The following is a 14,728-nucleotide window of genomic DNA, read 5'->3' as shown; positions in this document are numbered from 1 at the left end:
AAACAAACTCTTGAATAATAACTTACTAAAGTGTAATTTTGACATAGAGCAAATAAAATGTAACTATGAGGCTGATGTATGTAACCTACAGCAAGAAATTTCGATACTTCTTGACTCTTTGGATAATTTAAACAGAAAATATGCTTTGTCACAACAAGAAACGCAGAGGCATATATCAGCGATGAATGATTTACTTGAAGTGACTCGTTATAATGAGGAACGGGTTTACTCTTTATTGAGAGTCAACGGTTCCTCAGACAAAGTAAATCATTCTGTTTTGAATAGTATAACTGATATATGTTCCAGGCAGAAGGTACATACTGAATGCCCACAAATTGCTTTGTTCAGTGATGAATTAGGTAAGGACTTAGGTATTTATTTAAATAGGATGTGTATTGGACAATCATTTTCCAATTTCTGTATGCCTGGAGCTACTTATAGTGAAATAATGTGCAGGGCTTTGGCTATGACTTATTGTCCGAATACAACATTAATAGTTTTAGTTGGGAGGAAGGGAAAATTAAACAAAAAACAAATGACCGAATTTCTAGATAAATTATTTATTATTGAAAATATTAATAATGTTATCTTGTTTACTTTTCCCTATATACAAATGTTGCCAAAGAGATATAATAAAGAAAACTATTCTAGGTATCAACTGAACAGCCTAATGTATACTGCTGTAAATAATAATTGTATCATTTTAAATGACTCACATAAGCAATGTCAGGTTGTAGACATTAATAATTTAGATTTTAAGTTATCCACCATGACAAGAGATAAGTACTTCTTATCTAATTTTTATAAAAGACGAATAGCCAGGTTGCTATTTAACTTTTTAGATTTTAAACAAGCCAAGTGTTTGGCTTCAGAGACTACTGCTTCTATTGAGCAGAATTATACTAGTCATAATATTAACGAATTGGAATATGTTCCAAATATTTATTTAAATTAGATAATAAGACAATGGAGGACATCTCTTGCGGAAATAAATTTAGTATTGAAAATCCTACCAATAATTTGTTAGACTCAAATATATTAAGTAAGAATAAATGTAATTTGATTAATCTGGTGCATCAAAATTTACAAGGTATGGTAGGTAAAGAACTTGAAATTGAGTTATTTTTAAAGGAATTTAACATTGATATTATTTGTATATCTGAACACTGGTTCAGACAATATGAACTCACTTTCAATTTCAATAACCACCAGATAGCTAGTTCGTTCAGTAGAGAAAATGCCATTAGAGGCGGCTCTTTAATATTAATTAGAAATAATTTAAAATTTAAGGAACGTAAAGATATTGTGAGTCTCTCTATTGAACGAACAATTGAAGTAGCTTGCATAGAGCTAAGTCATCTTATTATTGTGGGTGTATACAGGCCTCCTTCAGGGTTATTTGATACCTTTGAACAAACTATGGAACAAATACTGTCAAAAATATGTGCATCTAACAAAAGGGTTATTATATGTGGAGACTTTAATATTAATTTATTGGATTTAAATTCCACAACTGTTAGATTCACATCTTTATTTAAATCATATAACCTTTGCAATTTGTTTCATGAACCTACAAGAGTCTGTGAGACCACAGCTACTTGTATTGATAACATATTTACAAATCTCATTCCCGATAAAAAAGAAATAATTAATAAGTTAAGCTCTGATCACTGTGGACAGTTAGCATCATTTAATGTCAATTGCGATAATAACGTAAAGGATAATCTTGTGTTTGTTCCTGTGACTACAAAACGTATTGAGCAATTTAGAAGTAAATTAAATTCAAATATTCAGTCATTGGGTAGATCAAATAGCTCAGATGAAGCTTTTAATAATTTGTTTAAGGTAATAAGAACACAATTTAATACAGTATTTACTTCTAAAACAGTTAGAAACGATAATAAAAAAACCAGATTTATTGAATGGGCAACTAAAGGAATTAAAATAAGTAGGCAAAGATTATATGAATTATATGATGAGAGGTGTAGCAACAGTAGTGAATCATTTAAAGCATATGTTAAAAATTATTCTAAAACCTTCAGAAAAGTTTGTAAAGCTGCTAAGGCTCTATATATCAAAAATAAAATTAAAAATTCTAAAAATAAAATCAAAACTACATGGAAGGTTATATCTGGTGAGACTGGAAACGTCACCTGTCGTCACACTGATTTTGAATTATACTTTGAAAATAAAAAGATTACAAATAATCTCGAAGTTGCGACGGTTTTTGAAAAGTTTTTTGCTGACATTCCGGTCTCAACTACAAAAAATCTAAATTCCTCACCAGAAGCTGCTGAAAAGCTACTCAGAGACAATGTAAAGGAATGTGATGTCAATTTCAAGTTTAGGGAAATTAGCCCTAGAGATATTATTGATACCTTTAAATTGTTGAATATTAAAAATACTACTGATCTCTGGGGCATGTCTACAAAAATTATTAAATCGATAATTGACATCATAGCTCCTCATCTGGCAATAATTTTCAATGACTGCATTAAGAGTGGTGTTTTTCCTGACTTAATGAAGCACAGTAAGGTCGTACCTTTATTTAAAGCGGGAATTTAATCAGATCCGACTAATTACCGGCCTATTTCGATTTTACCGACTCTTAGTAAAATATTTGAAAAAATAATTTTACAGCAATTACTGTTACATTTTAATTTAAATAATTTATTACACAATAACCAATACGGTTTTACTAAGGGTCGTTCCACAACGGATGCTGGTATAGGTCTTCTTTGTAGCATATTTGAAGCTTGGGAGGAGTCACAGGATGCCTTAGGTATTTTTTGTGACCTCTCTAAGGCATTTGACTGTATCGAGCATGCTACTTTAGTCAAAAAATTGCACCACTATGGCATAAGGGACTCAGCACTCAGCCTTTTGACTTCTTACCTCAAAAATAGGACTCAAAGGGTTGAAGTTAATAGTAAAAGATCCAATGGGACCAAAATAGAATTAGGTGTACCACAGGGATCCATTTTAGGACCATTTCTTTTTCTCATCTACATTAATGACTTACCTTATCTAGTTAAGGATAATGAGATAGTACTTTTTGCTGATGACACTTCACTTATTTTTAAAGTGAAGCGACGGCAGTCAAATTACGACGAGGTAAATAGTGCTCTCTCAAAAATAGTACATTGGTTTAATGTTAATAACTTACTTTTAAACTCTAAGAAAACCAAATGTTTAAAATTTACTTTGCCCAATGTTAGGCAAGCTCAAACCAATTTACTATTAAATGATGATAAAATGAATTTGGTGGACTCCACTGTATTCTTAGGCATTACATTAGATAGTAAATTACAGTGGGGTCCTCATATTGCTAATCTTGCAGGTAAGCTCAGTTCTGCAGCATATGCAGTCAGAAAAATTAGGGAAATTTCTGATGAAGACACGGCAAGACTAGTTTATTTTAGTTATTTTCACAGTAGAATGTCTTATGGTATCCTTTTATGGGGAAACGCTGCCGACATCAATACAATTTTTGTGCTGCAGAAGCGAGCTATACGCTCAATTTATAAAATGTCAGCTTTTGAATCTCTGAGAGAAAAGTTTAAAGAAATTGGTATTCTAACTGTTGCTTCTCAATACATTTTGGATAATGTATTGTATGTTAGAAAGAATTTAACTAAATTTAAAACTAAAAGTGATAGTCACGGTAGAAACACTAGAAATAGGCACAAGCTGGAAATACCAGTGATCAGACTTAGCAAAATAAGTAAATCTTTTAAAGGTCAATGTATACGCCTTTACAATAAAATCCCGGAAAACGTTCAAAATCTATCAATTAATAAATTTAAAAAAGTAATTAAAGAACGTTTGTGTGCCAAAGCCTACTATACGGTCAAAGATTTCCTAAACGATAGCACATCTTGGGAGTAGGATGGCTGCTTGCAAGGCTGCTTCTACATTTATTATATGTGACTTACAATTGTGTATTCATATTGTATAGATTAAGTTATTTACATTGTAAATTTTATTTTTTTAAAAGACAAATTTTCCACTTTTTTACTAAAAAGTGGCCCCGTGCGAGTTTCTTACGCCGGTTCTTCTCGCCGGGTTAGTTGCCGAACCGGTGGTAGGCAACATGTAGTTCAACATTCTGAAAATATTTGATTCAAATTTATTCAGAAATAAAACAATTTTTATTTATTTATTTATTATTTTATTATTGTTTTTACCTTGGCAGTCGGTTTCAATTTTTTGTTGAAAATAATAATTGTGACTGCATAGTCCATACTCTATTCTCACATAATATTATTAGGATGGTTTCGCGGACCACTTGGAATGCCTCCAGGGACCACCAGTGATCCGCGAACTACCGGTTAAGAACCAGTGTTCTGCAGTTTGTGCTGCTATTAATGCTGTAAATAATGACAATGTTGGTAATGTTATACGTTGTTGACGCAATTCGCCGTGACCGTAATTAACTTAATTTACACACGCGGCCGCGCGGAGTGCATTTTAGTTGATAAAACTAAGATAAAACCTTTACAGATTTTTGTAAGCTGGAATCTTACTAATAAAATACGTGTTGCACTCGGGGACTGCCGCGGTAAAGCTATTGCATAGCATATTTTATCAACTTATGCAATTGTAAGTCTAGTCGCACGCACACAATCACCGCGTGCCGAATTCTGGCAACGTCGCACCAACCGGCACAGCGGCTGTGCGGGCGAGCACCACACCACACCGAGCCGAATTCTGCCGAACTGAAACGACGTGAGACGAATGTTAGGTATTTTTAGTTACGGAATTTCTTGCTTCGGTCGCCGCGCTCAAAGCCCGCGATAAAAGCTATGCAACAGTTTAATAACTAAAGTGTGTACGTCTGTTATCGTAACGATTTGAATTCTAAACTGATGTAGGTAGATGAACTTTGGTATAATAGAGCTATCAGCTAAGTACTATGAGTACTGGGAAATAAGTAAAATGACAATAGGACAAATTTACAGTTCTCAAACTTTTTTGCTGGCGGAACCTTTTTGATAATTCATGACGGAGACCAAAAAAAAGTGTTGTCCTTGATCGAGTTGACCCCATATTGGTGTATGATGAATGATGACATTTCTAAAAACAATGTATGTATTGTATGAGCATCTACAAGGCCTTCGCGAATGGTGGCGCACACTTTGAGAATAAAACATAGGTTTTTTTTATATCACTGTAAAATGTAGGTACGAATCCTGCGCGATAACAGAATTTCTGTGCTACGAAATTGTACTTCTTTGTTATATGTATAAACAGTCTCACTAAGAAGCCAAACTAGACACTATTTGTGTATGGAGTGACAAACAATAGTGCATCATTAAGATTTAAGTTTGCCAAGTTGTACCTCGATTCTGCAATTTAATGAAATATTAATGCAGTTTAGTTTCTTGTTCAAACAATGATATTCTACTTATATAGATATGTTACGTCCATACTATTTTCCGGCTTAAACCTCTTCCGAACAATTTTCAAATTCAAAATTGCAGATATTGACAAATTTGACAGATAAGTGAAACAAAAGATACGAAAACCATTTACATAAAAGAGACAATACTATTTTTAAACGTCGAATCGTATCGCTGTCTCTTTCTTCGCCTGAGCTATGACGAAAATTCAATTTTTCGAGATTGTTCGAAAAAATAATTGAAAATGTAAATAATCGAGGTATTTATTGCAATCCAGTCATGTGGTGAGAGATTCCATGTGTTTTGTTTACTTTCGAGTCATAATTGGTACATTTTCGAAACACGCACGACGTCATTTTCAATTTATTTAGGTAAGACAAGACGCGGCACGTTCGTGACTGCGCTCGATGCAGACTAAACAACAGACGGCCCAATTGGGCCGTATTTGAAGCTTCACAACGCGCGCGGTGGTAACATATCTGGTTTGAGTATTTCATCAGTGTGTTCAAACTGTTTCCTGTCAAAGCACTTAATGTCAAACTAACGTCCAACGCGTTGCTTGTGCACGGGCTACCTATTAATGTCTATTGTGCTATTATATTATAGTGAGTGTAGCAAAGCGCGCCTACCCGGCAAGTGCGCCATGTAGCTATAATTTCATACTGCTGATTAGAGATAAGCGCGCCTTTCCGGCAAGTGCGCCATGTAGCTATAATTTCATATTGCTGATTAGAGATAAGCGCGCCTTTCCGGCAAGTGCGCCATATAGTTATAATTCCATACTGCTGATTGGAGGTAAGCGCGCCTACCCAGCAAGTGCGCCATGTAGCTATAATTCCATACTGCTGATTGGAGATAAGCGCGCCTACCCGGCAAGTGCGCCATGTAGCTATAATACCATACTGCTGATTGGAGATAAGCGCGCCTACTCGGCAAGTGCGCCATTTAGCTATAATCCCATACTGCTGATTGGAGATAAGCGCCCCTACTCGGCAAGTGCGCCATGTAGCTATAATCCCATACTGCTGATTGGAGATAAGCGCGCCTATCCGGCAAGTGCGCCATTTAGCTATAATTCCATACTGCTGATTGGAGATTTCAATCTATACTTTATTATAAATCATACATACGTAATTTGTAAGGACGTAAGCTATCAGTATGCTGACTGTTATTTCGTTTGTCCCCAGGTCCAAAGCCCAGTGCTGGTGGTGGAGCTGTCACTGGACCGGCTGGAGGGCACGCAGCTGCGCGCACTGGGCCTGCTGGCGGTGTTCGGGCTGAACGTCACGTACGCGGTGCAGGCGCCAGGCGACCCTGGACCCACCAGCTGCAGCGCCATCGAGTGCCGCCTGCTGGGGCACTGCTATGCCAGCCATAGTTATAAGTGAGTGTTAAGTAGAGCAATGATGTTCAATGCGATACGCCTGTAACACAAACGCCTGGAATTAAAAAAAAAAAGTTCCAATTTTAATTTTAAAATTGGAAACTTCTACATTTGAGTTTAAGTATTCTTCCCGCGCGGTTTTTTTTATTACAAGCTGTAGGTTATGGCTGCTTTCCAGAAGACGTTAATTTTGACCAAAACGCTCAAAACGCTCCATTATCCGTTTCACTTGGGTTTGTATAACTGACGCTCACATGCTAGTGGAACGGGAAAAACTACGGTCTTAAGCGCTAGCGTTTTTAACGTCATCTGGAACGCGGGGTATAATAGAAGTCGAAGTGGAAATTTGAATGTTTAAAGTTCCAATTTTAATGTGTTATCACGATTTTAAAACTGCGGACGTTCTATTTACCTACCTTGTTTTGCAATTCAAAACAATAATTCCTACTTTTAGTAAAGTGTTATACTTTAGCTTTTAGAATTAATGGTATTCATCAAGCTGATTGCTAGAACAAAGAACCCAAAGAAGACCCATCAGGGCTTAGGCTTTCAAGTCGATGAGTGACAGGCGAGCAATTTACAAAATATACAAAGAAAGGTAGATCGTGCAAAGTATAGAAACAAAAGCGGACCTAACTACTTATTGACGAAATAAAAGTATTGTTTTTCAATAATACTCCCGGTCACACAAAGGCAAAAGCTGAATTTTGCGACCAGTTTATAAAGAAACAGCGTACATTTCTTACCTTGTACGACATGAATTTCTGTTATGTACAGCATACATTCTATAATAATATCTATTAGTTACTAAATAAATGTTGACTCAATTTCAATTTAATGAAGAATTTTAACAGAATATAATAATTGATGTATGTATTATTATATGTCAAAATCTTCATTTTCTTACAATGACTTAAGTCATTAATATTCGTCTCTGAGTACGGCAGTAAGCTTTGACTAAGTAATAATTTAACTAATTGTAGATTTGTTCCAGGGATTTTTTTTGTTCGTGTTTTGAGGGGTACTCGGGTGAGGACTGCGGCATCGGCCCGCTCTGCCCGAAGCACTCCAACATGTGCCACAATGGTGGTACGTGTAGGTAAGAATAAATTAATAAATAAAAATAATAAAATTATAACTCCCACAATTGTTTCCGTGACGGTGGCTGGTTTCATTGAAACAGAGCCAGTTACGCTGGTTCACACCACAGATGTTTCACACATTCGCTTTAATTCGTGTTTCTACTGTTTCGAACCGCGGTGTTAAAAACTGTGGTGTGAACCAACGATAGACCCCAGGAGTAATTTATGGTGCTTAAGTATGTACGCAATACACAAGAGCACTCTCTATTACTTTACTCTCATAACCCAGTGGGGCGGAAAATCGACACTACCGGCGAGAGATCAGGCACAGGACCGATTTTTTACATGCCTCTCAGACGCTTGAATCATCTTACTTGTCAGACAATCAGGTGATCAGTCTGCATTGTCCTAACCAATCTTGTATAAGTATATAACATGTTTCTAATGCGGGAATCGAACCCACGACCTCCGAGTCAAGAGCCACGCTCTAAACCACTGAACCATAGAGGCGTTAAAATATTAAAAGCTAACAATTTATAAAGAACGAGATTTTGCCCGCGGCTTCGCTCGAGTTAAAGAGTGTTATTATATACGAACCTTTATCCCCTATTTTAACTCCTTGGAGGTAGATTTGATCAAAGTCCTTTCTTGGCGGGTGCCTACGTCATAACATCTACCTGCATGCCAAATTTCAGCCCGATCGGTCCAGTGGCTTTCAAATAAACCAGTCTTTTATCCGTTTACTTTTAAACTTTTTCTAAAAGTCCAGCAGTTGTACAAAAGGATACTTTTTGTTCTTCATAATCCGTTTACTGCCATTCCGCTATTTCTTTTTGATGTCTTGCAATTTCCTCTTTCTGACGAATCCTGACTGCAATAAATTTTAATGCCGGCAATTTTCATGTTGTAACTCCGAATTGATATTTAAAATTTTAGATTTAAGTTCCAATTTGTTGAATATCTGAATTCTTCACGACTTTTTCCGCGTGTTGAAATTTATGAATGGAATACTTATCAGATAGGATTAATCACATCAAACTACTTAAAGTAAATTAGTTGTTGTACCTATGTAATTATATCATGTTAATAATAGCCATGCGTTGAAATTTGCAGTGTTACAATATTAGAGCCTTTTATGACAAACAAAAAACTTAATATATGACAAAATTTAGGCTCATTCGCTTCGCTCGCTTAGAGAAAAATTAGGCATAAGACTAAGGGCCTGTTTCACCACTCACTATTAAGTTATCCACAACTTATCTGACGGAGTATGGAGTATCTGTCAGATAAGTTGTGGATAGCTCAAGTAGCTTAAGAAATCTATCTAACAGCTTTTACCTCGTTCCAGACAAATAGGTCCAGCGGCCGTAAGCTGCATCTGCGCGCCGGGCTACACCGGCGACCTGTGCGAGTCGCAGATTGCCACACCAGGTAATAAGAAACTTTAGTGCATACATACTTCCATACTAATATTAGAAATGCGAAAGTGTCTGTTAACTCTTCGCGCCGAAACCGCTGAACTGATTTCGAGTCCCGGGAAAGGATATTTAAACTTTATATCCCGAAAATGTGCGGTTCCCGTGCGCGTGTGATAAACGAATTTTGGCGCAACGGAGTTGCGGGTATCAGTAGTTTGTTATGAAATTTAAATTTGCCTAAGAAAATACCATAACAACCAAGTCACGTGTTACGTGCATGATGCATCAGTGCATCACTGAAGTTGTTGTCATCAAAATACGAGACGCGACGCTGTAAATGGCTCAAGAGGATATTTACCTTGAAAAACGGCTGCACTCAGAGACGTTTAATGATGATTAAACTTCAATTTAATGAAGAGTTTGATTAATGTATGGGGTTTATGTAAAAATAATAATTTAATTACAGTAATGTAATAAATATAATACGTCTCTGAATGCGGCAGGTAGACTATTTTTTTCCATCTAAAAATTATTCGGATTTCATTACCGACCGCCATTATTCCGGTGAAATAAAGTGCAAAAGCATTTATGGTCTGGTCATTATTCCACTCATTTCCTTTCAGCATTGTCTGACTGCAGGCACTAAGAGACAGAACTTTGTCTTAACCATGAAAGACTACTTTTACTAGCGACCCGCCCCGGCGTCGCACGGGTATAAAATATATAGCCACTGAAAAAATTATTAGAATCGATAGCCTATGAATCATATGATCCTTCACGTGGTCTACTTATTATCTGTGCCAAATAACATAAAAATTGCTCCAGTAGTTCGCGAGATAAGCCCTTTCAAATAATTTCCCCCGTTTTTTCCACACTCTCCTATTAGTCTTAGCGTGATAAAATATAGCCTATAGCCTTCCTCAATAAATAGGCTAACACTGAAATAATTTTTAAATCGGACCAGTAGTTCCTGAGATTAGCTCGTTCAAGTTAGCCCTTTCAAATAATATTCCCCGTTTATTCCACATTTTCCTCTATTTCTTCGCTCCTATTAGTCTTAGCGTGATAAAATATAGCTTATAACCTTCCTCGATAAATGGGCTATCTAACACTGAAAGAATCATCAAAATCCGTTGCGTAGTTTTAAAGATTAAAGGGAACAAAGGGACATGAGGGAAAAAAAGCGACTTTGTTTTGTAATATGTAATTAGAAGTTGTTAGTTTCAAAGTTTTAATGTAGTAGTTTTAGACTCAAATGTTTTGTTTACCACTAGATGACCTTTGAACTTCCTATCACTTAACAGTTAACTCCTTAATTCTCTCACCGTACCTATAAATCTTCCCTGAACTTCCACGTATATTTCAAGACATTTTGATAAATCGGTTCAGCCGTTCTCGATTTTTAGCGAGACTAACAAAATTGAAATTTATTTAAGAGGTAGATGATTTTATTTATAAAGATGTTCGTTTTAATATTATATTTTTTCCAGAATGTGGTATAGAAGAATGTTCAGAAGGGTGTAAGGAAGGCACTGTTTGTGATTGTACACCGAGGGACACGGATTTTTGTAAGTTTTTTTTTAATGAAATAAGGGGGCAAACGAGCAAACGGGTCAGCTGATGGAAAGCAACTTCCGTCGCCCATGGACACTCGCAGCATCAAAAGAGCTGCAGGTGCGTTGCCGGCCTTTTAAGAGGGAATAGGGTAATAGGGGAAGGTAGGGATGGAAAGGGAACGGAATAAGGTAGGGTAGGGAAGGGAATAGGGTAGGGGATTGGGCCTCCGGTTAACTCACTCACTCGGCGAAACACAGCGCAAGCGCTGTTTCACGCCGGTTTTCTGTGAGGACGTGGTATTTCTCCGGTCGAGCCGGCCCATTCGTGCCGAAGCATGGCTCTCCCACGTCAAACAAGTATATAAATTTACTGTATTATTATATTTCTAAGGAGGTAAGGGGTAAGGCTATCAATTATTATTTTTAAATTACCAGACATATTATATTTTTCGCAAGGAGAGTAATATTATGTTAACAAAATTGTATAGATAATTTTACTATTAGCGAGCAAAGCGAGCCTTTATTTTGACACTGGCTCGCATATAAGTATTAGTATGACGCGATGTATGAAAACAACTATTGGCTAAAATAATTTTCATTTTCATATAATTAAATTATTTAAGATAAAGGCATGCCACACAAACGGAAGGTAAGGATTGAGTATTGACATATAATCTACAACGCGTAGGCGGGCTACAAGTCCGGGGCTCACAGTAATCTCCCTGTAATTCCATTCATCACAAATGGCTTCAAAACATTGTTGCCACAAAAGGAAATATAATTCAATAAGAAATATGTTTTTGGTTATTATTATATTGGGCTATTTTTTGTATTAGAAGATAAGCCAAGACGTAGCATCAAGCTCCGCCGAGGACTACTTTTGCTCTTAGCTCGGATATACGGAAAACGAGCATTTGCAGCCATCCTGAGTCCTTTCCATACCGTAGTAAACTTTTCTTGTCGAGTATTTACAAAAGCACAAGTTTAGCACACAGAAAAGCTCTTGGCTGTACTCCCAAAGACGCTCGAGGCATGATATTGTAATACAGCATCATTAATATTGTAAGATGCATAGCTTAGCCTTATAAAGCAGTATTTAAGTAGCATAGTGCAACGTCAAAGTGAGCGTGCGGAGTTTAAGTCTGTGGCTTATAAGTGCTCGGAGTTTCACAGCTTAAGATGCCACATATTACCTGCCTTAATAGGCCAGTGTCCTCCTTTCTAGAGCGGCCATTCTCACGTCCTAACTAAATTATAATAGCTGGAGCTGAGAACAGCAAAATATAAAACTGTCATGTAGGTAGATAATAAATTGCTTGTTCATAGATATAAGTCCATACTAATATAGTATAAATGCGTAAGTGTGTCTGTCTGAATGTCTGTTACCTCTTCGCGCCCAAACGGCTGAACCGATTTTGCTGTTTGGTATGGAGATACTTTGGAGTCTCGGGAAAGGTCCCAGAACAATGTACGGTTCTGATAAACGAATTTTGGCGCAACGGAGTTGCGGGTATGCACTAGTATAATATAAAATTAAATATAATGAAGAACTAGAGCGAAACAACACGCTGTTCAACCCAGAGTTAACTTTAGTGTAAAGTTTAAGCGGGCCTTAAAGTATCTCTACTTGTTTTATCAGAGAAGTTGATTTATAGGCAGATGGCGGATCTACGTAGTTTGGTCGGGCTACGTCAAACCCAGCCGACAGATTGCAACTAAGGGTTGATTCAGACCGCAACGCGACGCGTATATGCATTTCTCAATTTGTATGGATTTGACAGATTCGCAAGACGTCTCGCGCAATTGAAATCTATCAAATATATGTCGCGCCGCTCCTCGCCGCGTCGCGTTGCGGTGTGATTGACTCTTACATTGAATTGACATCATTGGACCTAATGACGTAGATCTGTCAATTGCCTATGAATCAATTTCTTCGATGGTAAATTAGACATTTTTTGTTATTAAGAGTCCGGGTGTCATCGCAGTTCTCATACAAATGTAATACCAAGAATCAAGATAATTTCCCATACGAGAATGTTTACTATATTTGAGTTATTATTCAGCTTAAGATAGGAACGATTATTAATATTTACATAAGTAGGTACTAAATTGTAATCGTTCATATTTTTTTGTATGTAAATATTTTGCAGTGAATTTTTGTACAGGAACCTAGGTAATTACTATCTTAAGCTGAATAATAACACAAATATGGTAAATATTCTCGTATGGGAAATTATCTTGGTATTACGTTTGTATGAGAATCGCGATGGCACCCGGACTCTTAAGTAACGCAAAGACAAAGGTTGACACATTGAAATGTGTACCGATTTTTTTTTAAACGGGCAAAAGGCCCACCACACATTCCCACCACTGCAACTCCTGTGTCGCCAGGATCAACAGTGGCAACCAACCACGAAAACCCTTTGATATGATCTCAGGGATGCCCGAGGGACAAGCTAAATCTGTCTTGGCCGCAACGAAATTAATCAGAAGAAAATATGTAGGAAGAGTAGGAGATATCCAATTTATGTGTACCGCTTGTCGACTTTATTCCTTAGCAAGAAGGTTTAAATGCGATTAGCGTTGCCAGATTTTTTTTGTACCAAGTCGGGACTTTGGATATTTTTTTGAGTAAAAAAGCGGGATTCTTCAGTCAGAAGCGGGACAAAGTAAAAAAAGGTATAAAATGAAAAGGTTTTTTGAAATTTTTATCTTTTTATTTGCGTTAAAATAACGTTTACGTGACAATTGATAGCTAAAGTAGCCAAAGAAAATCCGCCTCTCTATCTCCCACACTCTTATCTTCATTACGCACCTTTCTTTGTCAGCACGCTGCGCGTACGTTCAGGCTCTCCCCGAAAAGGGACTGAGCCTGTCCCGCGCGGGACATTTAATTTTGATGAAAAAATCGGGACGTCCCGCCAAAATCGGGACGTCTGGCAACGCTGAATGCGATACACAATAATATAGATGTCAGCAACTGTACAATTTTTTGCAGCCGCAGCGCGGTTTGAGACTCGCCTGCAGATCGTCGACAACACCAGCACGGACATATCACAGGACATCATGAAACATGTAAGTATATTCGTAGAATATTTAAATTTTTGGCACTAATAATAATTAACACCTCCATCGTGGGTATCGCAGACACGATAGATTTTCAATGGTTATGCGGCAGCCGGCTGCCGCTTGGGGATTGTTGGGCTAATGATATTATGAGTTAAGTATATGGATACTCATTTAAGTCATTATATAATATTGTTAATTAGTTTTACAAGAGTCTAGGCACACAATATACGATAAAAAGACTTTCAAAACTTTTATTTGTAGTTTCCAAACTAAAAAAAATAGAAACGCAATTAAATTTGTCTGTGTCAAAAACGTAGTAGCCGCTGGCACATAAAAAAGTTTACGTTCGAATTTCAAATCAAACGTCACATATTTTGTTAAAGTGAATTTTTACGTGTGTGTATTTTTTACCTTTCTTAACAATCCCTGTTTATTGTTTTTATTTAGGTTATTCTATGCGACTACAGTTATACAGTACTTCTTGTAACTTTGTTACGTGTCTAGATGCCTGCCAACTATGTAGTGTGCTGGAAACATAAACTTATACGACAGTATATATAAATAAGTCTATGGCTGGAAACGCCATAATATTATCATTATTTAATTTTGTTATTTTCACTGACCTCCATTATACAAGTACGCTGGACCTATGATACTCTTTGAAATGACAGCTGTTTTTTGTGCCTATTTGAAGCGGAATCAGCGCCCCCAAAATCGGGGGAAGAGAACTAAATCTGACGTAAACATGACGTCGTCGTCATATTGGCGCTGATAGCAGTAGTGGGAGTACTTGGAACTAATACTAGTTTCTACCACC

The 14,728-nt window shown here is 36.8% G+C and overlaps 1 protein-coding gene across 2 annotated transcripts in view; it reads left to right on the top strand.

Annotated features, from left to right (window-relative positions):
• Nucleotides 1-14,728, top strand: part of LOC121726700 — a 222,231-nt gene that overhangs the window by 145,252 nt on the left and 62,251 nt on the right. For both annotated transcript variants that reach the window (XM_042114190.1, XM_042114188.1), the window contains exons 3-7: nucleotides 6,590-6,786; nucleotides 7,781-7,885; nucleotides 9,217-9,299; nucleotides 10,777-10,854; nucleotides 13,841-13,917. In XM_042114190.1, the coding sequence (XP_041970124.1) occupies nucleotides 6,590-6,786; nucleotides 7,781-7,885; nucleotides 9,217-9,299; nucleotides 10,777-10,854; nucleotides 13,841-13,917 (540 nt within the window). The remainder of the gene's footprint in view (nucleotides 1-6,589; nucleotides 6,787-7,780; nucleotides 7,886-9,216; nucleotides 9,300-10,776; nucleotides 10,855-13,840; nucleotides 13,918-14,728) is intronic.

Source organism: Aricia agestis, chromosome 4 (genome assembly GCF_905147365.1).
Source record: "Aricia agestis chromosome 4, ilAriAges1.1, whole genome shotgun sequence".
Classification (NCBI taxonomy): Eukaryota; Metazoa; Arthropoda; class Insecta; order Lepidoptera; family Lycaenidae; genus Aricia; species Aricia agestis.
This window is presented reverse-complemented; position numbering and strand designations above follow the sequence as displayed.